Raw genomic sequence first — 24469 nt, forward strand, 5'->3', positions numbered from 1 at the left:
CTGGAAGACGAATTAGCAAATATGACTTCCAAACGTATATAGGTATATTTATCCCAAGACCTCCAACAGCCAAAAATGCATTTTCACCCAGTACTGCTTCACCCCTGGACAATTCCACAAGGAAAGTACTCTCCAAGCCACACTGCCTCCAACAAAACTTATTTGCAACAGGGTATATTATCTGTGTATCCTAGTAAGGACTGTATAGGCTCTGTATATCATTCAGTAGCCTGCATTTTGATCGATTATTTCCAGTTTGTATCCTTAGTCATGAATTCTATTCAGAAAATTAGATTTGGAAGTAGATATTGCCCGATATTCAAAACGATTTAGCCAGCCACTTACCGGTTAAATCGCTTGGTCAGGGCTATCCACTAATATTCAGCCGCACTTAACCAGCTAAGGGGGGGTCCTTTTACAAAGCTGCAGTAGTATGGGCGCATCTTTTTGGCACACACTGGGCCACTTTTTACCGTGGCTGGGGAAAAGACCATTTTTTAATGGACTGGGAAATGGGTGTGTGCAAAACTTAAAACTAGAGCACGCCTATTTATGGCCTGAGCCCTTACCGCCAGTCATTGACTTAGCGGTAAGGGTTCACGCGCTACCCACACGGTAACCACATAGCATGCGCCAACATGGCCTTGCTGGCGATTACCACTGGGAACCCCATCTGCGGTAGAAAATAGAAAAATAGCTTCTATCGCAGGATTTGACGCACGCCAAACTCGGAATTACCACCGGGTGCACACGTTACCCCGGCGGTAGTGCCGATTTGGCGCATGCTACCTGTGCATTAGTTCTCCCACAGCTTTTTAAAAGGGCCCCTAAGTGCTGCTGTTAGTGCCAAACACAAAACTGGCTATGTTGGGGGCAGAGACAGCATTTAAGCGGCCAGGGTTAGTGCATAAATGGAACCGCATAAAAGTCTGACCTATTTTTATGAATATCGACTTAAGAGGCTATGTGTTAGTCGGCTCAAAAATAACTGGATATTCAAAGCTGAAGCCCGCACAGGTTTCAGCTTTGACTATCCGGGAATAATGCTGATGGCTGAATATTGACACCATAGTTGCTAGTGGCACATAGTTGTAAAACATCCTGGCCTCTGGAATGTGTTTTGGTCTTTAGTAGGCTTACTGCAGTTGTCCCATACTGTCATCAGCTCTCAAGGCCTTCTGCTCCTCGTTTCTTTTACCATCTGTCCAAGAAAGTGAGTACTAAGCCTAGTTCATTTTAATTTGCCATCATTCCCTTGTCCTCTAGGAAGTGATTCTGAACTCCATCTCATATTCATTTCTTGTATTCTTCTCATTTCATTTATTAGCATTTATATTCCACTCTTATCCAGAGTGGAGTACGATGTAACACATATAAAAAATACATCAAACGAAAAACAAATACATAAAAATACAGTTAGACTTATCACCAAATTGTGTCCCCATTAGTTCGGAGCCTGCATCAACAAATGCTGTTTTAATAATTGCTTGCTTAAAACCAAATTCTTCTGTCTCCTGAGGATAACCGGTAGTTTATTCTACTCCATAGGCCTGGCTATGGAGTAAATTCTCCTCCTGGTGAAAAAGTTGAAAATCAGGCACTTCCAATATATACGAGTTCTCAGAACGAACTACCTGTTTCAGCTGGTACCAATGAAGACAGTCCGATAGATACTTGGACGATTCCTAATAAACACTCTGATGTACCATCACTAGCAATTTAAACTCAATCCAATTCTCTCTCATAAGCAGGAGTCCTAACCCAAGTTAATGCTCATCTCTATTAAGAATACTAACCTCTCACTCCTGTGTCACCTAAGCAATGAGTACTAACCCAGGCTTATGCTAATTGCTCTCATTTCCATATGCCCTAAAAAAATAAATCCTTATCCCCGGAGATGACTGTTTCTGTTTGATGACTGAGCAGGATCTTATCCCACTCCTGTAGACAATCTTCTTTCATAGGAAGTTTTAAAAACATGTAGGGTCCGATATTCAAAGCCATTTAACTGGGCAGGATAGGCCTCTGCCTGCTTAAATGATGCAGAGTGCCCTGGTCACCGGTATTCAGTGGCACTTAACTGGACAGTGCTGCTGAATATTGGCTCTGACCACATTGGCACTGTCCAGTTAGTGCCAGGGGTGGTCCATGGGCGGAGCTTGGACAAGTTAGAGGCGATATTCAGTCCATTTACTGGTGTTAAATAAGTGGATAAACTATATCCTAACGCAAAGCTAACTATGCACTGATCTGAATACAGGTAGCTTCTGGGTGGCCGGTGTGATCCAGATATTCAGTGCAGTTGCCCAGACATGGTCCAGTATTGCATATCCAGGCTCAATTCAGCCCATAGTAATCAGAGGCTTAAAAACTGCTGACCGCTGGGGGCTGAACATTACCCTCCTTATGCTTATTTCCCCTTTTCTTCAAAACACCTGTTCAGTCTGATTTCCCAGAGCTGAGAATCAACACTGCACCCACCCTCCTGTGATGTCTTTTCAGAGGTCATTTGCAGTGCTTTTACAAGCAATGGTTCCAGCAAAGGAGGTGGGCAGGGGGAGGGGGGAATTGTAGGCACTTTTGTTAACAATAAGTTCAAGAAACAGTCATTTCTTTTCCCCACTCTCCCTCCCTTATTAAATCTACTGCTTTTCTAATGTTTGGATGCTATATTGAATGTTCACAAGAGCATAGTGGGCATCTTTGGCCAGAATGACCTATGGCACCCTGGGTCTTCTCACTAATGGGGACCACCAGCTCTCACTGTGTTCTTCATCATGTTACCATAGTTCTTTTACTTTTCATTGCTTTAATGACTGTTGTCTCTCTTTTCATTCTCTTTGTTTTCCATTCCATGCTTTGCCATGCACTGTGCCTTCAGTGCCGGTGTAGCGCTCTCTGACTCTCACCACCACAGTCCCATGCAGTGTGCTGTTAGGTTGAAAAGCACTGACGGCTTGACCACAGGGGTCACTGTGACTGTAGTCTCTCATGATGCGTCACAGCCAATACCCAGGAGAATGGAAACCTGTGCACTGAAGTCCAGGGACAACAGTCAAGCTCTGACCGTCTCCAGATCTCTGAACAACATGGAGCAGGCGGCCTTAAAGAACCTCACTTTCACTGAATCCACAAGATCTGAAGGAAAGTTATCTCCAGATCCAGAGCCCCAGCTGCAAATCAGTTGTTTTCCCCACAAGGAAACGACGAGCCACATCAAAGACCTGCCTGTCAGGGACTCCAGATACAATGATACTTCTTCTGGTCTACCCTTTTCTGCAACCTGCACCAGTGTTTCAGAGGCTAGGATCAGCCACAGCAGCGTGTGGATCCCACTTCTGCAAGAGAAAGTGGACAGCGAAGGAGCAAAGAGCAAGGCCCTGCTCCGCTACCTGTTTTCTTTCTCCCAGGGTACAAACACGAACAGGATCCACAGAATCTCAGAGCCGGAGGCATACCCTTCTCGTGCACTGGCAAAAAAAGGAGATTTCTGCTCTGCTGACATGGGAGATGACGATGTTTTTGAAGAAAATGCAGCAGTCAGGTGGAAGGCAAGAGGGCAGCGGGCACCGCTGTGCTCTGTGGAGGACAGTGAAGTAGAGTGCCCTTCTTCTCTCTCAGAAAAGGTGTCTCCTATATCCCTCATATCAATGTCTGGGGATCTGTGCAGGTTGGTTTAAGAGAGCCTCTCTCCTCAAAAGTCTCTTTACTTGGTTCTGACCTGTCTGCTTCCTCCCTTCTAGTTCCACCTCAAGCCCTGTGTGAAGTTTGACAACTGAAAGTGCAACTTTTAATTGCTCCATAGGTTTAATACCGGCGGTAATTCTAATTTTGGCGCACACCGAATCCCGCGGTAGAAAATAATTTTCTACTCCGGGGGCATTCCCGGCGGTAACTGCCAGCACACCCACATTGGCACGAGCTGCATGGTTACCGCGTGGGTAGTACTTGAGCCCTTAGTGCTAGGTCAGTGGGTGCCAGTAAGGGCTCAGGCTGGTAAGCTGCTTTGAGGCGGCTTTCAGTGGTATAAAGCGGGGTATAAATGTTCTGCATAAATAAATAAATAAATAGGCATGCACTAGTTTTAATATTAGCGCAGGCCCATTTCGCAGCCCATTAAAAAAAAGCCCTTTTCTCAGCCACAGTAAAAAAAAAATGGCCCAGTGTGTGCCTAAAAGACGCGCCCACACTACCGCAGGCCACTTTTTACTGCGGCTTTGTAAAAGGACCCCAGAATTCCTAATAGTGGAAGATGTTTACGTTGCTGTCAATTAAATAAGAAGTTTATTTATTTATTTGTAGCGTTTGTATCCCGCATTTTCCCCACATATTAGCAGGCTCATTGTGGCTTACAAAATACCGTAATGGTGGAAGCCAAGTACGGTAGGTTATAAGCAAATACAATTAGAAAGAAGGATCAGGTTAGGTAGGGATAAATGGATACAATAAGGAACAAGGAAATAAGAAATAAATATTCATTGCAATGTATATATATATGCATTGTAGCGGTGAGGGATTTAAGTAGAATCAATAGGGTAGGTTCTCAACTCAGTCCTTGGGGCACACTCCTGCAATTAGGTTTTCAGGTTATCCACAATGAATATGCATGAGAGAGATTCGCATACCAAGGAGGCAGTTCATATAAATCTATCTCATGCATATTCATTGTGGATATCTCGAAAGCCTGACTGGCTGGGTGTGCCCTGAGGACTAAGTTGAGAAGCACTGATCTAAGTGATCCCAGAATTTGATTTGTTTTTTTTGTATAGGGGAAGTAATAGAGAGAAATGGCCTAATTTTGTTTGGTCAGCATTCATCGTTTCTGTAAACATGAGAATGTGCTTGCAGGCATAGAAGTACAAAGATTCCTTTCAGGGACAGAGCTAGGGTTGTCGGTGCCCCCCCCCCCGCCCCCCCCCAATGCCTGCCACTGCTGTTGCCCCCCCCCCTCTTCCCAGACTCACTGTCACCTGCTTTAACAGTGATGCAAAGCCTTCCTCCACAAGCCCACACGCCAATGCTGCCATGTCCCACCCCCTCTGATGATTTCCTAGCGAAAGGGTTGGGACATCAGTACGGGAACACAGGCATGGCACCACAGTAAGCAAGGCAAGCGTGGTTTCACCTAATGTCGGTGCCCTCCTATCACACTTACCTTGCTGACCATGTTCTACAGAGTCCAGTTCCTTTGATGTTCTCTATCATCTTATACAGATTTGGATTAATGATAACCTCTAGACTTTGGTCATGTACAAGAGCTTTATTGAATTTTAGTTAGTTTTACTGGAGGTTTGAACGCAGCTAATGGTTTCTATACTGCATATAAGGCCCTCTTAATGTCTTTTTAGCCAGTTTAAACTCCAAATGCTTTTTAATCACAGACCAAGGTGTATATATTCTAGAGAGGTGCACAGAGAAAAAAAAAATGTATTTCGTTTTCAAATTGTTGGCCTCTGTTTGCCCTTTTTTTTCAGTTCATTTCACACATTCATGTTAGTTTCTTTTTGTTTTTTTTAAGCAAATTTACTTTTTGTATGTTAATTGTGAGATTAACAAGTTAAATTGATGTTTGTGTGTACTACATTTTTAAAGGTACACTAACAAACAAATATACATCCCTAATGTATGCTAAATTATTCTCAACATTTTGTGTGTCTAGGTAAAACATATAATTTGTCATGGATATTTCTTGGGGTTTTTTTTTGGGGGGGGGGGGTGGTTTTAATTATAATTTTGTCTTTCCCAGATTTATCTGGAAGACCATGACTTGCAGTAGGTTAGTAGCATGTTTAGATTCTCCTGCAAACCTCCTTGGGGCAGGGGATAAAATGAATAGATTGTCTACATAAACAGTAGACATTTGGATCTCTGTATTGTTCCGTTTCAGTCATAAGGCTGGGCATTGCAATACCATTTGGCAGAGGGGAGGAGTAGCCTAATGGTTAGAGCAAGTGGTTCCCAGACCTGGTCCTGGAGGCACCCCAGCCAGTCAGTTTTCAGGATACCCACAATGAATATTCATGAGAGAGATTTACATGCAGTGCCTCCACTGAATATTCATTGTGGATATCCTGGGGTGCCTCCAGGACCAGGTTTGGAAACACTGAGTTAGAGCAATGGACTAAAAACCAGGGAAACCAGTCCCACTGGTGTGATCTTGGGTAAGTCACTTAACCCTCTATTGCCTTGGGTGCAAACCTATATTGTAAGCCCTTTAGGGACAGGAAAATACTTACTGTATCTCAAATTTAACTCACTTTGGGTTAGTACTGAAAAGGTATGAGCTAAATCCAAAAAAAAGCCAATGGTAACAGCATCACTCATTAAAATAGCAGATGTTCAGAGAAAAGGATCATGTGTTCCTCCTAGTCTGCCAATTAATACCTGCCTACTGTGTTGTGGATCCTACTTGATCTTTGGCCTCTTCCTTTCTTCTCCTGCTATGAGGGAGCCTCTTTCTGTCTCACAAGCATGCTTGAAATCTGTCAGTGTTAATTCCTGTCGCCACCTCAGGAAGTCTATTTCCGATATCCACTAACTTCTAAATGGAAAAATTATTTTCTAATTCCTTCAGAATTTCTCTCCCTCTGACTTTTATATCATGAAGTATTCATGCTGTTGAAAATAGTTTCTAGTACCGTGCTGAAGCTTTACAGGCATTTGAATATAGTTTAGTAGCCGTTAAGCCCATAACAACGGGCTAGTTTTTTGTTTTCCTATGGCCTCTCCCCCCCCAACCCTGCTCTCTCCCCTGCCCTGAGCCCTCCCCCCAGCGTCTGTTTCTCTCAGTTCCGCCCCCTCCTTCCCTCCCTGCTCCCTCCTTCTCCGATTTCCACGCCCATGTTAAAAGCCCTCCTCCCTATTGGGCTGTACTGCTGGTGGAGGCGGGGCTTGGACTTCTACACTCTCAGCGTTCCGACTCTACTGCGCATTTGCAGGTGAGTCGGTCACTTGCTGTTTATATGTTTGATAATTTATTTAAAATTTGATATACCGCCAATATAACAAAAGTGGGTTGAAGCAGTTAACAAAATTAAAATACAATAAAAAGAAAAGGAACACCATTGTCAACAGGATAACAAGCATTCACACAGGGAGCAAACAGACTTTGGGAGGGGTCCATGTAGTGCCGGACATCATGGTAACAGAACCCAGGGCTACAGAACCCAGGGCTACAGATATAAGGAATTATGTGTTAAAGATTGGACTGTAAGACCAAAGGCTAGCTGGAAGAGATGGGTTTTAAGAAGATTGTTGAATCTGGAAAGAAGAAGTCTCAGCTCTTATTGACAGTGGAAGGTCATGCCAAGATTTGGGCATAAAGAAAAAGAAATAGAGGCACGCGTAGATTCATAGTGAACCTGCACGGGGTGAGGGAGGAGTCAAATGATTGGCTTCCAAAGATCAATCTTCCGCTTGGCTTGCGATATAAATTCTTAGGGCTGGATGCAGATAGTAGTCTTTTTCATACATAGTGGATGACTTCATGGTATTTTTTATGATTTTATTCTGTCTGTCTGCTTATTAGAAGGTGGGCAGTGCAAGCTTTGGGTCTCGCAAATGAGGAAAGTATTTTCAAGTTCACAATAGCTGATCACCTGGAGTCTAGGATAACCGGCAGTGTTACTTAAGGTGAATGCAAAAAAGGAGAGCGACCTTACACAGGTCAAGGTCCTGATTTTCGTAAGTGCAAATTTTACTCAGATAGGGATTTACAGGGTCCACTAGCCAGGTTGGAGAAGCTAGGTGCAGTAGATCGATAGTGGAGACTAGAAAGAATTGTTGTAAGGGCATTACATTAGGAAAGTAAATACAAGCAAGAGAAAAAAAGAGACCAGTGTGGTTTAAAAAAAAAATGCTAGCATTCAGAAGGACAGGAAGGAATATCTGGAAAGGTGGTCTGAGGAGCAAAAAGCTAGGACAGGAAAGTAATAAAGGGGCAATTCTATAACATATATGCTAATATCTATGCACCCAATTCCTATATAAATCAGTGGCATAGCCAGACAGCCAATTTGGGGTGGGCCTGAGCCCAAATTGAATGGGTATGAAATTTTCTCTGTTCTTCGCTTCCCCTTCACCCTGCTTTCCACCTCCTGGAGCCTTCCATTTCTTTCTGCTTTTGGTAGAACCTTCTCAAATATTTGGTTGCCTGTGTTTTTATATCATCTGGAAAGATAATTGAATTGTCTTTCAGACGTGGGTGTAGAAGAGAACCAACACCGTGTAGTGGATGAACAGGAAAATAAGTATCAATTAAGTGTTGGAAATACTCACTGATCCCAGCAACAATGGATGAATCTGTTGCTGTTAACAGTAAGATGCTTGAGCAACTGGGCACGTAATGGAAGGATGTTACAGTTGGTAGGAGTCTGATAGCAGACAAGACAACTGTGATGTCACATAACAGTGCTTCATTTAAATCCAAAAGCAGCTTCTGCAGTTTTTTTTATCATTGAATTCAGTTGCCAGTTGTCTAAGATGTGTTAAATTTTTACATATTACATATTGATACTAGCATTTTACAGATGTTATTCCATCTAGTTGGAACAGCCTGTTTAAGGCTAGTCTCAAGCTTTTAGAGAATGACATGGAAACAAAGTTTGTCCCCGTCTCCATGGGCTCGGTCCCTGTTCATGTGGTTAATACATGTCCCCATCCCCGTGTCATTCTCTAACTAGGGACTTGCATCTGAGCCACAGAGGTCACCTAGCTGCAACCCAAGTTCAAGTAAGCATGAGCTCCAGGAGTAGCAAAAATGCTCTGCTCCTGGAGAAGCCCATTGGACCAACAAGAGGTGTGTTTAAAAAGTGATTATATTTAAGGAGAGCCAGGCAAACACACACCCTTCTTGGTGGGCCTACCCTGTATTTACCACTATCCAGCTTCTCTTTACTGCCTAGTAGAAAGTTCTACCTTAGTGTGCTTGCACCGAGTTCCTGCTTCATGCCTGGTTTCTGCTCCACACCTGCACTGCTCCACCCTGCCTTGGCCTAGCATCTCCATCTACATTCCTTCCCAGGGGAGGCCCCGACAAATAGCTAGCAGAACACAGAGACATCACCTATGACCCCCCTATCATTCTACTTAACAATTCTTAACAGTTATGAAAATGCATTGATATTTATTCCAATCTAAAGTATAGCTGCATATGCAGACATAATTGTCTTTAGCTTATAATTTATACTGGCTTGATAAAGTAACTGTACCTTGAAAACTAGTCACAAGTATGTTAAATTAATTAATTAAAAATATCATGGATAACTTTTTCCTGGTATTAAAGCAGCACCAATTTGTGTTAAATGCATAAGTGTCATTTAATAAGGATAAAAACAGATTCAACGTGAATTATTGATAATACTGAAAAACTGGACCCAATAAGAGGAAAGTATTCATGAGCTGTTTCATATGTAAAGGAGCTTATTAATATTAAAGTATGGATCACAACAAACCTTCTGCTCCATGATGAGGTATGGTATATGTAACTTTTTCCAACAACATCAGTAGGCTGATACAGACCTGGCAGTGCTCTCAGCCTCCCACCCACAATCCGTAAGAGTTATTTAAAAAGGCATTTCTACCCATAAAATAACATTTTATGTGCAGAAATAATAGCCTTTTATTAAATTGTCCAAACTGCATGATTCTAAACTATGTGCAATACAGCAATGATTCCCAAATCTGGCCTGGGGGACCCCCAGTCAGTCAGGTTTTTAGTATATCCACAGTGAATATTCATGAGATTGATTTGCAATCAATGTCTTCTTGGTATGCAAATTTATCTCATGCATATTCATTGTGGATATTCTGAAAACCTGACTGACTGGGGTTCCCCCTGGACAGGTTGGGCATCACTGGCATGCAGGGTTATCTCAACAGAGGCATTCTTGGGGCAGTGTTGGAGGTGAAAGTAAAATACTGTAAGTTGGGAAATCTGTCCTTACTAAACAGCAAGTCTAAATATGTTTGAATACTTCTGTGGGACAGTTTTAAAAGAGAAAGTATGTGTGTACTTTCTTTTAGGAAATTGAAATAACTTATGCACATACCTGCCAAATAGTGTAGATGTCTGGTTATAAAATGGCCCTTTAAAGAGACAGCTAGCTCGAAGTGAAAAACAGTCAGTGGAAAATTCAAGAAAATCACTCCTCAGGTTCCACCTTACCCCCCCCCCCCCCCCCCCCATGATCCCTCCCCCTCCCCCCCAAGTAGAGGTTGGTCTGGTATCCCCCACCCAAATACTGAGAGGTGAGGGAAGCAAACAGGGTGTCACATAGGAAGGAGCACTATCAGGACACACTGTTCACTTTCCTGCACAGAATATTGTCATAACTACATTGAAGCTTCTATATTGCATTGCCTCCTGCGGTCAGCACTGAGCCCAGATATTGAATATCCAATTTATTTTTGGCCGGTTTAAACATAACCGACCAAGCCGATATTCAACGCTGGCCAGTTAAGTTTATACCTGCTATTTCGTCGGCCTAATTTGGTCACCAAACGTAGCTGCAATGCACTGAATATTAGTGGATAGCCAGTTATATCGCACAATATAACCAGTTAACCGCTAAGGGCTAGATTCTATATATGGCACCTAAAAAACCCATGCAGAATTAAGTGCATTCTATAAGATTTAGGCGTGGTGTATAGAATATGCTTAGTCAATACCGTAGTGCCTAAATGTACGTGCGCCCATTTACGCCAATAGAAACCTGGTGTAAATCCCTGCACATATATTTAGGCGCACTGGCCCGCATTCTGTAATTACATTTGGAATGCCCCTTTTAAGCTACGTGAGTTTATTTTGAACTGCAGGCACAGTTCTTTACAGAATAGGCTTAGTGATTTCCACGCATAAATTGCGATAATTGCCAATTAATGTTCATTATTGCTTGTTAAGTGCTATTAAAAACGCTGATAACCTTGTTATGCCAATTAACTTACATATGTATCTCCGTGTAAAATCTAGGCACCATATATAGAATTCGAGAGTAAGCGCTAACTGGCAATATTCAGCGGAAGATAACCGGCGATCTCCCGCTGAATATTGCTGGATAGCCAGTTAATTGCCATTTAACCAGCCAGGAGCTATTCTTGACTGGTTAAATGTTCGTAAATATTGCACAGCAAGTGTGCACCTATTTGGCCTCTATTCTGTAAAGAAAAGTATGTGCCTATTTTTCTTTGTAGAGGACAGTGTAATAGGTCAAATACACATCTATACTTTAGACACAAGCACTTGCACCAGCCATAGAATTGGTGTAAATGCTAACATCGAGATTGTGAAAGAACACATCTATGGTATTTTGTAATCTGTGTGTGCCCACCCTCTGCCCATGTGAATGCTGACCTGCAAAGTATTCACCATCACATATAGCGCATAGTTGAAAATGATCATTTATGCAGGGCCGCCGAGAGACTGGGCCGGGCCCAGGGCAAGGTTGCCCCCGGGCTGGGCCCCCTGCATTGATATCACAGCACCTCTCACCTCTGTGTGAAAGCGCTGCAGGCAGCAGGGCAGCAGATCGCTTCCCTTCGGGCCTCCTTCCCTCCCTGTGTCCCGCCCTTACGGAAGTTACGTCAGATGAGGGCGGGACACGGAGGGAAGGAGGCCTGAAGAGCGGCAATATGCTGCCTGCAGCGCTTTCACACGGAGGTGAGAGGCGCTGTGATTTCAATGCAGGGGGCCCGGCCTGGTGGCAGATGGTCGATGATGGAGGACGGGTGTGACTGCGGCGCCGGGCCCCCCTTTGAGGCCTGGGGAACTTTGTCCCCCCCCTGCCACCCCCACATTTATGTACATGTCCATATACTTGCATAATTGTCTTGAATCCTGCCATTTACCTGCATTCTTGTTACCTAAATCTGTGGAAGCTGGGATCAGCTGTTGTGTCCCTGTGGTGTTGCTCTAGATTTGACTTTCTTGCTGTGTAGCATTAGTAGTCCCACGCTTTACAGCTGCAGCACTTTTGCACTTCAGGTTAGACCACAGCATTGTCACTCTGGTAGCAGCAAGACAGGAACCAAAATAATTGGACTTTACAGTGGACAGTCAACAGCAGTTGCAGCCAGAACAGGGTAGCTTCTGGCCAGGCCCCATGCCTTCACCAAATGCTTCCTGCCACTGCCCTCCTCAGTCGTGACTATTTCCTTCCTTCCCTAAATTGCAAACAAAAAAACTAAAGTGCTCAAGGCCAAGCAAGGTCTGCATTTGTGGTGCTTTCCGCAACTGCAGGGCTTGCTCAGTTCTGAACATTTTTTGCTGTGCTAAAGGGAGAGGTACAGGAGAAAGAAACAAAGGAGATACTGGACTGTATGGGGGTGTTAATTCTCAATGTCTGTCCCAGCTTTGCACAATTTCTTCCAGTTTCCCTTCCTCCCAACTCCATCCCTTACCCCAGATCAGATGGATGGGCTCCTAGGCAGGATTATTGCCCAGTCTATTCTGTCCTTTCAGTGCAGAGATTCACATCGGATTTAGAAAACACACACAGTTGTTTTTCTTATATTCCGCGTGTATGAGGGGCAAAGAGGCTATGAGTCTTTGGTGCCTTTTGGGGCTTAGCACCTGCAGGGCAGATGCAATTAGCATTGCAACTACCCTGGAGACACCATCCAGCTGCCCAGAAGAAGTGGTAAGATCAGGTAGAAGAGGGGGAAGTGAAATAGCCATCTGGGAGGGGAGTAGGGTTGCCACCTGGCCAGTTCTGTATTGGCCAAGTTAGCTGCAGGCAGACCCTTAAAACCAGTAACAAAGAAGCCATTTTTTTTGCTGCTCCAGGCTCCCTGCCCCCCACTGTCTGGCAGCTCTCTCTCCCTCCCTGCTGCAAGTCCGGCCGTTCTCCCTCTTCCTCCCTGCACCTGACTCCCGTGGTATCTCTTCCTCCCTCCCCTCCCTTGAAAACCAGTGAGTTGTGGGCTGCACTGAAAACATTCTGCTACTGGCTGCCTCGGTCCTTCTCTCTGCTTTGGCCTGCCTTTTTTGCTACAACTTCCTGTGAACAGGACCAAGCAGAGAGAAGGACTGGGGCAGACGGAAGCCGCGGGACTCTAGCGCTGCCAGTGAGTTGCTAGTTTTCAGGACCTGGGGAGGAAGGAAGAGATGCTGCAGGAGTTGGAGGAGGAAGAGCTGCCTGACCCATGGTGGAGAGAGGAGAGGGTGGAAGAGGAAAATATGCTGGACCTATAGGATTGGAGGGAGAGATGCCAGACACTTGGGGGGAGGATGAGATGTCAGACCTACGAGTGGGGAAGAAGGAGAGATGCAAGACCTGCTGGGGGAAGAGAGATACCAGACCTCAGGAGGTGATGGGGGGAGAGAGATACCAGACCCCCAGGAGGTGAGAGGGAAAAAAAGGGAGAAATGCTGGATCCCAGCGGGGAGTGGAGAAGAGAGTGAGAGACTGGACTGTACGGGGAGAGATTTGCTGGACCCAGGCTAGAGGAAATGGGGAGGTGAGGCAAAAAAAAGAGACAGACCAGACTGGGGGGGGGGGGGGTGAGAGGGAGAGACGTTGGATCAATGGAGGAGAAAGGTAGTGGGGGAGTGACAGAGAAAGATGCTGGACTGCAGGGGAGAGATGCTGACCCTGAGGAGGGACTGTCATAGAAAGGGAGGAGAGGAGAGAGGGGCTATGCTGGACAAGGGTACACCACAGAAAAGATGCTAGGCATGCACCTAGGGATAGGTGCATAGAGGTGCAATGCTGGACCCAGTTTGGGGGTGGATGATAGGGACACTGAGAAGGCAGATGAGGAACATTTGAGGATGATAGAGAGAAGAGCATAGAGGAGAGATGCTGGATAAGATTGATAAGGGACGAAGAGGGAAGATGGGTGGTGGACAAGAAGTGACAAGACATGACAAATGGACAGGAGACCCTGGCAAGAGAATTAAGGAGCACAATAGAGAAAACCAAAAAAGAGACACTGGGACCAAAGCAAATGGAGAAATAAAATGCTCAGACAACAAAGGTAGAAAATAATATTTTATTTTGAATTTATGAATTGGAATATATCAGCTTTGACAAATGTGTTTGTGATACCTTGCATTTCAATTTAGTATTGCTATATATGTAGAATCTGACTTCTTGGTTTCCAGTTTTATTGATGGTCCTTTGTTTACTATTTGTTGAGAAGGCTGTCTGTGTTTTGCATGTTTGGCGAAGATGCAGTATTCTGCTGGCATATAGTTTCTGTGACTGTGAGGTAGTCTGCTAATGTTTAGTTTTTGTTTAGGGATCTGTAGCAGTCTGATTTATTGTGATTTTCCAGCAAGAAGTATACTGGTATTCTAGATACGGCTGCCTTGTAGGTAGAGTTGTTGCTATTTGAGTCCTGGGCATTATGCCAGATTTTCTATATAGGTATGAAATGTGTTTTTTGCAGGATTTGGTTACTAGAGCTGTTTGTTATGTCAAGTTTGTGAAATAATTATAGAACATGCATACATGTGGCAGTTTTTTCTTCTGAGATGGCAAACCTGGTGCAGACGGTTGTAGAGGGTAGGCTGGTGAACGTTACAACAGTAGGTGTGGTAAGGGACTATGGATGGGGCATGGAGCAGGGCACGTATCAGGTTTTTCTTTGTGAAAAATGTTGGTAACCCTAGAGGGGAGTCTTTTGTAATATTTGAGTGGGGGTGGGTTTGGGACCAGGGATGGGGCTACTGGATCACTTTCTGTTGGAAGGGGCAACAAGAGGGATCTTCAACAGGGCACTATGTGGACGAGGGGAGATACCAAGGGATGATCTTTTCGTTGGGGTGCATTTTTATTGCCTGGAGGTTTTTTCACTCAGAGCTGGATGTTCCATTAAAGATTGCAGCCCAGCTGGCCAGGGAATGCATATCCTGGCAACCAGGAATTCATGCCCCCGTGAACACGGGCTGTTTAATTAATCCTATATTCCCAGGAAAATAAGCACTACCTGTTATAAAATATAAAAGGAATTCCTGATCTGGGAATGTCTGCATAAGATTTCAACCTATACCAGCTATCCAGCATAACAGTAGAAGTGTACTGAAAAAAATTAGTTGCAAAAAATTATAATTCACTGTGGTGCACCAAGATGTTTGTTGTAGTGGGATGATTGAGTAAAGACACTTGGCTAATTGATTGACCCAGGATGGGCTGCTGTCTACCATTGCACATTCGCTTGTATCTTGTTATGTAAATGATGTCCAGTAGATAAGTCTGAGAGTGTTTATTACCTATACAGTCAAGAGTCATACAATGACCCAAAGCTTCTTAACATCTTGCAAATACATATGACATACCTTCACATTTTCTGAGATTTGGCAAAATGATGCGAGTAGTGGTGGCAAGGATCCACTCATATGTTGACATTTTTAAGTGCTTAGTATTTTCATCTTCTTACTCCCTTTGTCTGTTGTGATGCTGGGTCTGGCACATTAAGCACTCTTCCATTGATAAGAATGAACCCAACAAATTTGAGAGCAGTTGTTCAGGATTGTAATTGTTCTGCATAAGAGGTGTGTGATGCATGTTGACTGTTTCAGTATTGAAGAGCATGAGACTATCAGTTGAGAATAACAAGGGAGCTCAATTTTCAGACACAATGTAGTAAAGACAGAGGATGACTGTTGCATGTCATACTTATTAATATATTTTAGAATGTTTGATATATTGCCAGCTGCTGGGTGGTTTACAAGAAGATTTAGAAAAAAATCAAAGATTGAAAGTTATGAAAAGAAGTTAAAATCATAAAAGAAAACTGAGAGAAGTGGGAAAAAATTAGCTAGGTTAAAGGACAGATAGTAAAAGCAGGAGAAAAGGGGGTAAAAAAAAATATAGGGAGGACAAAGGGCGGGAAGGAAGGAAGGCGCCACCAACAGACCAGTTGACATGGCCATAAGCTAATTGAAATAGCCAGGCTGAGTGAAGTTTTCAATTTTTTTTGTATGATGATTTATTAAAGAACAGGAGGACAATTATCTGTTATTGATGTGGAGCACTGAAGGTTGGGAAGGACGTGAGAGGAAGGTAGGATCTGAGCCAGAGAATTTACAAATAGTGTATCTTAATTTTATCTTAGTACGGCCTTTTGTAAAGCTCTCTAAAGGCTATCAGCCATATTTGTTTTAGATGGGTGACTGCTGGAAAAGTTCCTTTAAGAAAGGGCCCTCAGGTTTTTCAAGGATTAGTACAGATCTCCAGCATGGGGAATCCTAAAGGAACATTTTCAGCAGTCACCCCTGTACAGTTCAGAGACATGAGGCTAAATTGTATGCTTGTAGCTTATAGTGTTGCTTCTGCTTCAGGATATGTCATTGCGAAGGCGACGATGAAAACCCTCTGATCACACCCTGTCACTGCACAGGGAGCCTACACTTTGTACATCAAGCCTGCCTCCAGCAATGGATCAAGAGCTCAGACACTCGATGCTGTGAACTCTGCAAATATGACTTCATCATGGAGACCAAACTAAAGCCTTTAAGAAAAGTAGGTACAGATTCTCTGTTCACATATTTACTACTACTACTACTACTACTACTTAGCGTTTCTATAGCGCTGCCAGGGTTTTACTTAGTCTGAACCTGGAGCACGCTCAGTGCTGGGGCTTTTACCTGTTCTGGTTCCTGCTGCTTGATCTGGCTAGGTCTGGAGAATGCACATATTTGGAAGTTTATAGGAGAGAGATCAGATAAAGACAACAGCCATACATGAAAGCATAATGTATTGTAGATAACGTTCTGCTGTTAAGATCACCAGATGTCTATTTAGAGGATTCAGGTATTGTACATTAGTTGTTTCTGGTTAAGGCTAAAGCAATGGTATTGGGCACTGTAGACAAACCTTCAGTCTTATGCCCCCCCCCCCCCCCCCCCAAAAAAAGCAGATTTTAATAATCAAACTAAAAATTCATGATTATCCCAATGTCATCCCTCCCAGAATGTGATCCTGTAAAAACACATAATTGGATATCATACTTAAATATTCAGTAGTTAAGCAGAAATTTTTCTTTCTCCTCTTACCCAGTCCTGATTTTACCTTCGTGAACCACCTAGATGCCTATGCGCAGGCCTTGTGTGGTATATCGTGGAATAAATAAATGAAATAAATATATTAAGGAGTCTCTTGAATTTGTGTGTGTGGCTGTCCAGATCTATTTTGCTTTGACTTCAGCTGCTCAAGAGGAGTAGCCTAATGGTTAGTTCAGTGGCCTGAAAACCAGGGGAACCCAGTTCAATTCCCAGTGCAGCTGCTTGTGACCCTAGGCACTTAACCCTCCATTGCCCCAGGTACAAAATAAGTACCTGCATGTAATATGTAAACTGCTTTGATTGTAACCACAGAAAAGCGGTATATCAAAACCCATCCACCTCCACTCTCACTCCCACCTCCTCACAAAAGTGCTGTCCTAGGTGACCATCTGGTTTGCCTGATAGTTATGCTGGTGCTCCTTCTGTTCAGTTCTTGTTTTGGCCACTTTTCACTTGGAAGATGCTGCTCCTTTTGAATAGATAAGGGATGGGCTGGAGTGTAAATTTAAGGGGCTTCGATGTTAGCTTCAGAACTTAGTACAAGAACAGTACTGGGCAGACTTCTATGTTCTGTGCCCTGAGAAAGGCAAGGACAAATCAAACTCGGGTATACATACCATGTAAAATAAGTTTATCTTGTTGGGCAGACTGGATGGACTGTACAGGTCTTTATCTGCCGTCATTTACTAGGTTACTATGTAACAAGATCAAAAGCCCTATACACTATATTAAGTCCTGTTTCAAATTCCTGCTGCATCTTGTTCTTGAGTATGTTAGATCAAGAACACTCTGTAATAAAGGTATGATTATGCTTCCATCATCTACTTTAGAAACATTTCCTTCCTCCTGTGAAGTTACAAAATGGTCATGGTTTAATAAAGATAAAGAGGAGAGTTTTCACTCCTAGAGTAGTCACAGCTGCCACTAGAAGAGAAAGCCAATTACAGCTTCCTGAGATTCCTGCAGGGACTGACAAAGAGCATTGGAAATAACTCTGAGGGAGTTTCCATTGATGGGGTACTGTCTCCACCTGGGTTAGTTTTGTGCAAACCATGACAAGAATGAACTTCTCTATTAAACTAGAGTATGTGAGAGATGGTTTCCTTTGACCAGTGTCAGTTGCTAGGCTCCTTCATTGTGATTAACATGTTAGGGGGAGAGATTGATGATCAGGAGTGAAATCTGAAAGATGCTGAAATCTTCTTGACCTCCCTCTGTGCTGCTTAATTGCATTGAAAGGAAGAAATATGATTGAAGGAGCAAATAATAAAATCATTAGTCTTTGGCCAAATAAAAACCCTTTTCAAAAGACAGACATCAAATTTATCAAGAAATTGGCACAGATTCTTCCCAAGCCGGCCCTACATTGTAAGGGGAGACCAGGATAGTACCTTACCCCAGAGCTGCAAAAGCAGGATCTGCACCCAGGAGACCTGTGGTGATCTTTGAGCTGCAATGAGAGAAAACAGAGCAGTGCCTGTGAGCCCAACCACTGCCCATCCATCCCCTGCATGGCTTTTCTTGAATAAAGTAGTGTGGTTGCCATGTTAGTCCACTTGAAAATATAGAAATAAAGGTTAAGAAATTAAAACACAAATTAATATAAGTGATAGCTTTGTATTGGACAAATTAAATGTTTGGTTTGGTTTTTTGTTTTGTTTTTTTACTAGCTTTCAGAAACTAAAAACCCCTTCCTCAGTCCTGGCCTAAGGAAGGGGCTTTTAGTTCCAGAAAGCTAGTCAAAAATGTATTTAGTCCAATAAAAAGGCATCATCTTATTTTATTTTATCTAAATGTATTAATCTTTATTTCAAGCTTGCCTTGACAACAGAAAGCTTGTGCAGGCAGCAGGGACAGCATCTGTGAGCACACATCTACTGACAGTCCCTGCTCTAACTATCTTGCTATTCCAGTTCAAAGATCACTACAGTATCAGTAGTTCCTGGATGGGGATCAGTGAGCCCAGGACCAAATGAAGAAAGGTCTAGAAAATGGGGTGGGAGGAAGATATGGAAAATCTGGAGGGTCTGAGTAAGAGAAGACTGCTTCTGCCTCTCCACTCCTGGAGGATTCCCGAATCCTCAAAGAGGGACCCCCTCACCATGCATCTTCCACTCTGTAAGGTGGGACTCTGAAATGTTTGCTTTGAGATGTGAATTTGAACTTGTGCTGCTATATCTAGATAAGGCCCGGTAAGTCTTATGACATTGTTCCTCTGCTGATGAGCATTTCATTTTCATATGTCCTGCCAGTGGGAGTTGCTACAGATGACATCAAGTGAGAAGAGGAAGATAATGTGCTCGGTTACATTCCACATCATCGCTATTACTTGCGTTGTCTGGTCCTTGTATGTTCTAATAGACAGGACAGCTGAGGAGATCAAACTGGGCCAAAGCACAGGTAGGTCCCCTGATCTCCTCCCTGTGTGGGCCGCACTGGGCCAGTATACAACATGTACCCTTTTAGCTGTATGAAGAGAAGGTATCCCTGATATATTTAGGTCAGGGGAGGAAATATTTGCATCTATATACCCCCTAATTCTATATCTTTAGTGCCTAAATGTAAGCTCCATTTTGTGCGCTAAGGTTATAGAATACAGCGTAGCAGGTATTCTCCAAGGACAGCAGACCAAATATTCTCACATCTGGGTGATGTCATCCGATGGAGCCCAGTGCAGATACTGCACAGTGTATACAGGTATTAGAAAATTCTAGCAGTGTTCCACCACGTGAGCCTGAGACTGCTGGGAAGCCAGAATCCATTGGTCACTTCTCAAATGGAGGCAGGCCATGGGAGTGACATGCACCACAGAGGTCATGTGACCTAACAATCTCAATATCTGCCAAGCTGTGACCTGCTTGCTGCTTTGGATGAGCACTATCAAGGCATCCGCTCTTGCTAGGGGCAGGAAAGCCCGAGCTTGCACCATATCGAGCAGGGCTCCTATGTATTCCAGTCGTTGAGAGGGGAGAAGGTGGGACTCGGAGTGGTTTATGATGAACCCTAGGAGCTCCAGCACCAAATGGTTCTCCGCATTGACTTTTGCACTCCTTTCTGCGATGAGCTCTTGACCAGCCAATTGTCGACAGGGAAACAGATATACTCCCATTTTACATAGGACCTGAGACGAGGCCAAAAGGCAGAATACAGTACTGGTAGTGGTGTTCCCCTATTCAAAATCTGAAATACCTCCTATGTCTAGCCAATCCTTTTCCTGAATCATAGGAAGGAGGGAGCCCAGGAAAATCGTACTGAACTTTTCTTTGACCAGGAATTTGTTCTGGGCCAATAGGTCTAGGATGGGATGGAATCCCCCCATTTTCTTGGTCTCCCTGTGGAATGGGTTTGACCACATTGGCCTGCAGAAGGGTGAAGATTTCCTCTACAAGTATCTACTTGTGCTGAGAGCTGATGTAAGATGCTCTCAGTGGGCAATTTAGTGGTTTCTGATGCCAATGAAGTGAGTAACCAAGGCGGACTATTAGAAGAATCCCTCAGTCGATGATTATAAGGTGCCATCTTTGTTGGAAAAAATTCAGCCTCCCTCCACAGTAGGCTGTCTGGGACGGTTTCTTGAATGGCAGCTATGCTGTCCCAGAGCCAGTCAAAAGCTCGTCCCTTGCTTTAACTGGGAAGTCATCTGGGTCGTCTGTGGATGGGACTGACGTGATCAGGAGCATTGGGGCTAGGGCAGCTGAGTAGAGTGGGAAGGCAGGGGAAACCTATGCCTTTGAGAGTAAAAGGTTCACTGCCTAGGCTCAATCGAAAATCTAGTAGAGGAGGAGGAAGCTGGAGGCTGCCAAGGGAGGGACTGAATGGTGATCAAATTTGTGATCTCCTCCACCTTGGCCCCAAAAAGGTTATCTCCTCAGCATAATACATCCGTTAACCTCGCCTGAGCCACTGGTTCCAGGTCAGAGATGCACAGCCATGAAAGTCTGCGCATCCCCACACCCATAGCGGAGAGTCTTGATGCAATATCAAAGGTGGCATTAGTGCCCCTGGCCAGATATATCCTGCACTCCAGCTGTTTCTTGGCCAACTGGCGAAGCTCTGCAGCCTGCTTCTGAGGGAGGGAGTCTGCGAGACTGAGCATACTGCGTACCAAAGACGTCAAATATTTATTTATTTAGAACATTTCTATCCCACATATTCCCAACATAGCAGGCTCTATGTGGCTAACAGCAGTTAGAGAAATTACATCATACTAATTCCAGGACGGAACAGGGAATAAGGACCAACATGAGGGGGGGAAACAACAGGCTCATGTAGAGCTGGTAGGACTGGATACAGTTAATGAGCATAGAGGCCTGATAAGCCTTCCTCCCAAATGAATCCAGAGTCCAAGCTTCTTTACCTGGGGGATTCTAGGCATGAGTCCTGGGACTTCTGGCTTGTTTGAGAGCAGATTCAGCCACCAGAGAGTGGTATGGCAATTGTGTCCTCTCGAATCCTGGAGCTTTCTTGATACAATACTGAGTATCCACTTTCTTTGGTATAACCTGCATTGAGAGGGGAGATTCCCAATTCATCTGTGCATCTTTAAGGATAGAGTGTAACCGAACTGTGACCCCTTTCTTAGGAGGAGATTCATAGTCCAGGACAGTTAACATCTCAGCCCTCCAGGACAGATAACATCTCGGCCCTATGCTTTTCCTTTGTCTCCATCTTAAATGGGATATCTGAAGCCATCTCCTTCACAAAACCTGTGAATGAGACTTTTAAGTAGAGATTTATGTCTCTCTTGAGGTGGGGAGGGGTCAGAAGGGAATCCATATTACTCCTCCTCCGAGAAGTAATGTGGATCTTTGTCTGACTCCTATGAGCAGCCCAAGTCTGACTCCTCACAATACTCCAGATGGGGAGAGTAAGCTGTGCTTGCCCTGGTTCGGTGAAACCATGTCCATGCCCCGGAGGGTACCAAGGTACGGCCCTACTCTGATTCAAAGGAAGCTTCCTCAACCAATGTAGAGAGATGTACCACATGAGTTAATGTCGATGTTGACACCTGTAGAGGTGCCGGCGTCAAAGACCAGTACAAGCACCCTCTATGTGCAACTGAAACACCTTCACCAGCTCCTCCCCAAGCATGGCCCGGTACCGCTTATTGAGGGCAGGCATTTGCAAAGGCTGGGGAGCTGATTTGTACACAGCCTGAGAAAGCCAGTGTTGAACCAGAAGCAGGAACCTGGCTGCTTGGAGACTAGCACACTGGCAACTCCAACAAAGGGGGGAAGCTATCTTCTCGGTGTTGGCGCTTGTCAGGTACTGGTGCTACCAATGCCCTGGTGCTTTCGGTACCATGCTTCGAAAGGGACCGGTGCTTATGCTGCTTTGGCTTCCCTTGACACTCAGCATCACGGTCCCTCGGTGCTGATGAGGACAATGTCAAACCTGTACGCGTCCTCGGTGTCAGGTCCAATGCTGACCAGTCTCTGAGCCTACTATCAGCACCCGATGTTGAGGGAGGTGGAGACTTCCTCAATGCCGGTACACTCCCAGTGGTAGATGAAGCCTGAGCAGCCTTCAAGGTTGATGCTTCTGGTGCTGATGTTGATGGATCAGCCTTTGAGGAGCCAAAAAGTTTCTCCTGCTGGACCTGACGTACCCTCTGTGTTCTCAACTGCATTTTTAAACAGAGAGAACAAGAGTTAGGCTCCTGATTAGGCCCAAGGCACCCGGTGCACCAAGTATGTGGTTACATTGCAGAGATCACCCGACTGCATTGGGCACACCTTTTGAAGGGGAAAGGGGAGTCATCTTAGACATCGAAAAAAGAGTTGCAGCTAAATTAAATACAAATGCAATAAATAAATTAAATTCCTCAAACTTGAGCGTCAAAAAGGGGCAAAGCTCAAATCAAGGTCGGTGCTTAGGCCTAAAGAGCTGTGCAGAAAAGAAAGCTTGAAGAGCTGAAAAACCTAATAAAATTAAGGGGAAGGCACTGAAAATAAAAATTATGACAAAAATGAAACAAATGGGAGGAAAGCCCACACAGGAAGGCACTGAAAAAGTATCTATTGAAAAGCGCTGAAGAGAGACCTCAAAGGTGCAGCTTCTCAGCACCATGGGAAAAAAACAGACTTAGGAACCTGAGCTAGTGCGTCAGGTGGGAAAGTACCCACACATGCGCAGTGGGAAGCTGCTAGAATTTTCTGTGTACACTGGGCAGTGTCCACACTGGGCTCCATCAGAAGACATCATCCAGATGTGAGAATACCAATGGTCTGCTTGCAATGGCATTTACACATGTGAATGTTACTATAGAATACTGTAATTTACACACTAAAATGCAATGTTTTTATGTGCTGACATTTACACCTGTGTTTAACATGGCATGATAATGCCTAAATGTTGGCACCTAGATGCCGTTAGAGAACTTGTGCTTAGCACCTCTGCATTTTGATGCCCAAATTTGAGCGCCCTTTATAGAATTGCCCCAAAGCATTTTCAAATCCTTGCATATACTATAATTGGTGCAAATCAGTGATTTTAAATAAATATACCACAGTGGTTATGAAGGGCTCGCAGACTGAATACCATGCTACACTGACATCCGGTACAGAATCAATTCCCCTGGGTTTCAATCTGTGTGCATCTGCCACTGTCCAAACTCTGACTGCTTTCAAAATTTCCCATTGTTAGTAAGTGCCTATACCCCCATGGTCTTAGCACAATAGCATTCAACCCATTAGGGTACTGGAAGGAATGCTCTTGCTTTCACTTCCTTGTCTGCATATCTTGTGTAATGCGAGAGGGATTGTACATAACATACCTCTCCTGTTTATTATTGTTATCAATATTATAATCATTTATGTAGCAGTGTGCAGAGGCATATAATAGACAATCCCTGTTTCTTGTTGCTTAAATTCTACAAAACACAGACAAATTTTGTGTTATAAACAGCAAGGTCATGATTAGATGGAACTAAACAAGGTGGGATCTCTTAGGGGGAGGTAGAGATAGTGGATGATTTGGATAGGCCATTTGGAGGAGCATAATCGAACGGGGCGCCCAAGTTTTCCTGGGGCCATCCTAGCAGGACGGCTCCGTGAAGGGGCAGGGAAACCCGTATTATCGAAACAAGGTGGGCGTCCATCTTTTGTTTTGATAATACAGTCAGGAACGCCCAAATCTCAACATTTAGGTCAACCTTAGAGATGGTCATCCTTAGGTCGTCCTTAGAGATGGTCGTCCCCAGTTTTCGGCGACAATGGAAACCGAGGACGCCCATCTCAGAAATGACCAAATCCAAGCCATTTGGTCGTGGGAGGAGCCAGCAGTCGTAGAGCAGTGGTCCCCGACATGCCAGGACACCAACTGGGCACCCTAGGGGGCACTGCAGTGGACTTCAGAAATTGCTCCCAGGTGCATAGCTCCTTTACCTTGGGTGCTGAGCCCCCCACTCCCCACAACTGTACAACACTACCATAGCCCTAAGGGTGAAGGGGGGCGCCTACATGT

At 44.3% G+C, this 24469-nt stretch overlaps 1 protein-coding gene across 2 annotated transcripts in view; it reads left to right on the top strand.

Moving 5' to 3' along the window:
* The window catches only part of LOC115470354 (E3 ubiquitin-protein ligase MARCH8-like), a 195939-nt gene that overhangs the window by 167890 nt on the left and 3580 nt on the right, over positions 1–24469 (top strand). For both annotated transcript variants that reach the window (XM_030203437.1, XM_030203438.1), the window contains 3 exons: positions 2882–3670; positions 16283–16463; positions 19258–19405. In XM_030203437.1, coding sequence (XP_030059297.1) covers positions 2882–3670; positions 16283–16463; positions 19258–19405 — 1118 coding nt within the window. The remainder of the gene's footprint in view (positions 1–2881; positions 3671–16282; positions 16464–19257; positions 19406–24469) is intronic.

This window comes from Microcaecilia unicolor, chromosome 5 (genome assembly GCF_901765095.1).
Source record: "Microcaecilia unicolor chromosome 5, aMicUni1.1, whole genome shotgun sequence".
Taxonomy (NCBI): domain Eukaryota; kingdom Metazoa; phylum Chordata; class Amphibia; order Gymnophiona; family Siphonopidae; genus Microcaecilia; species Microcaecilia unicolor.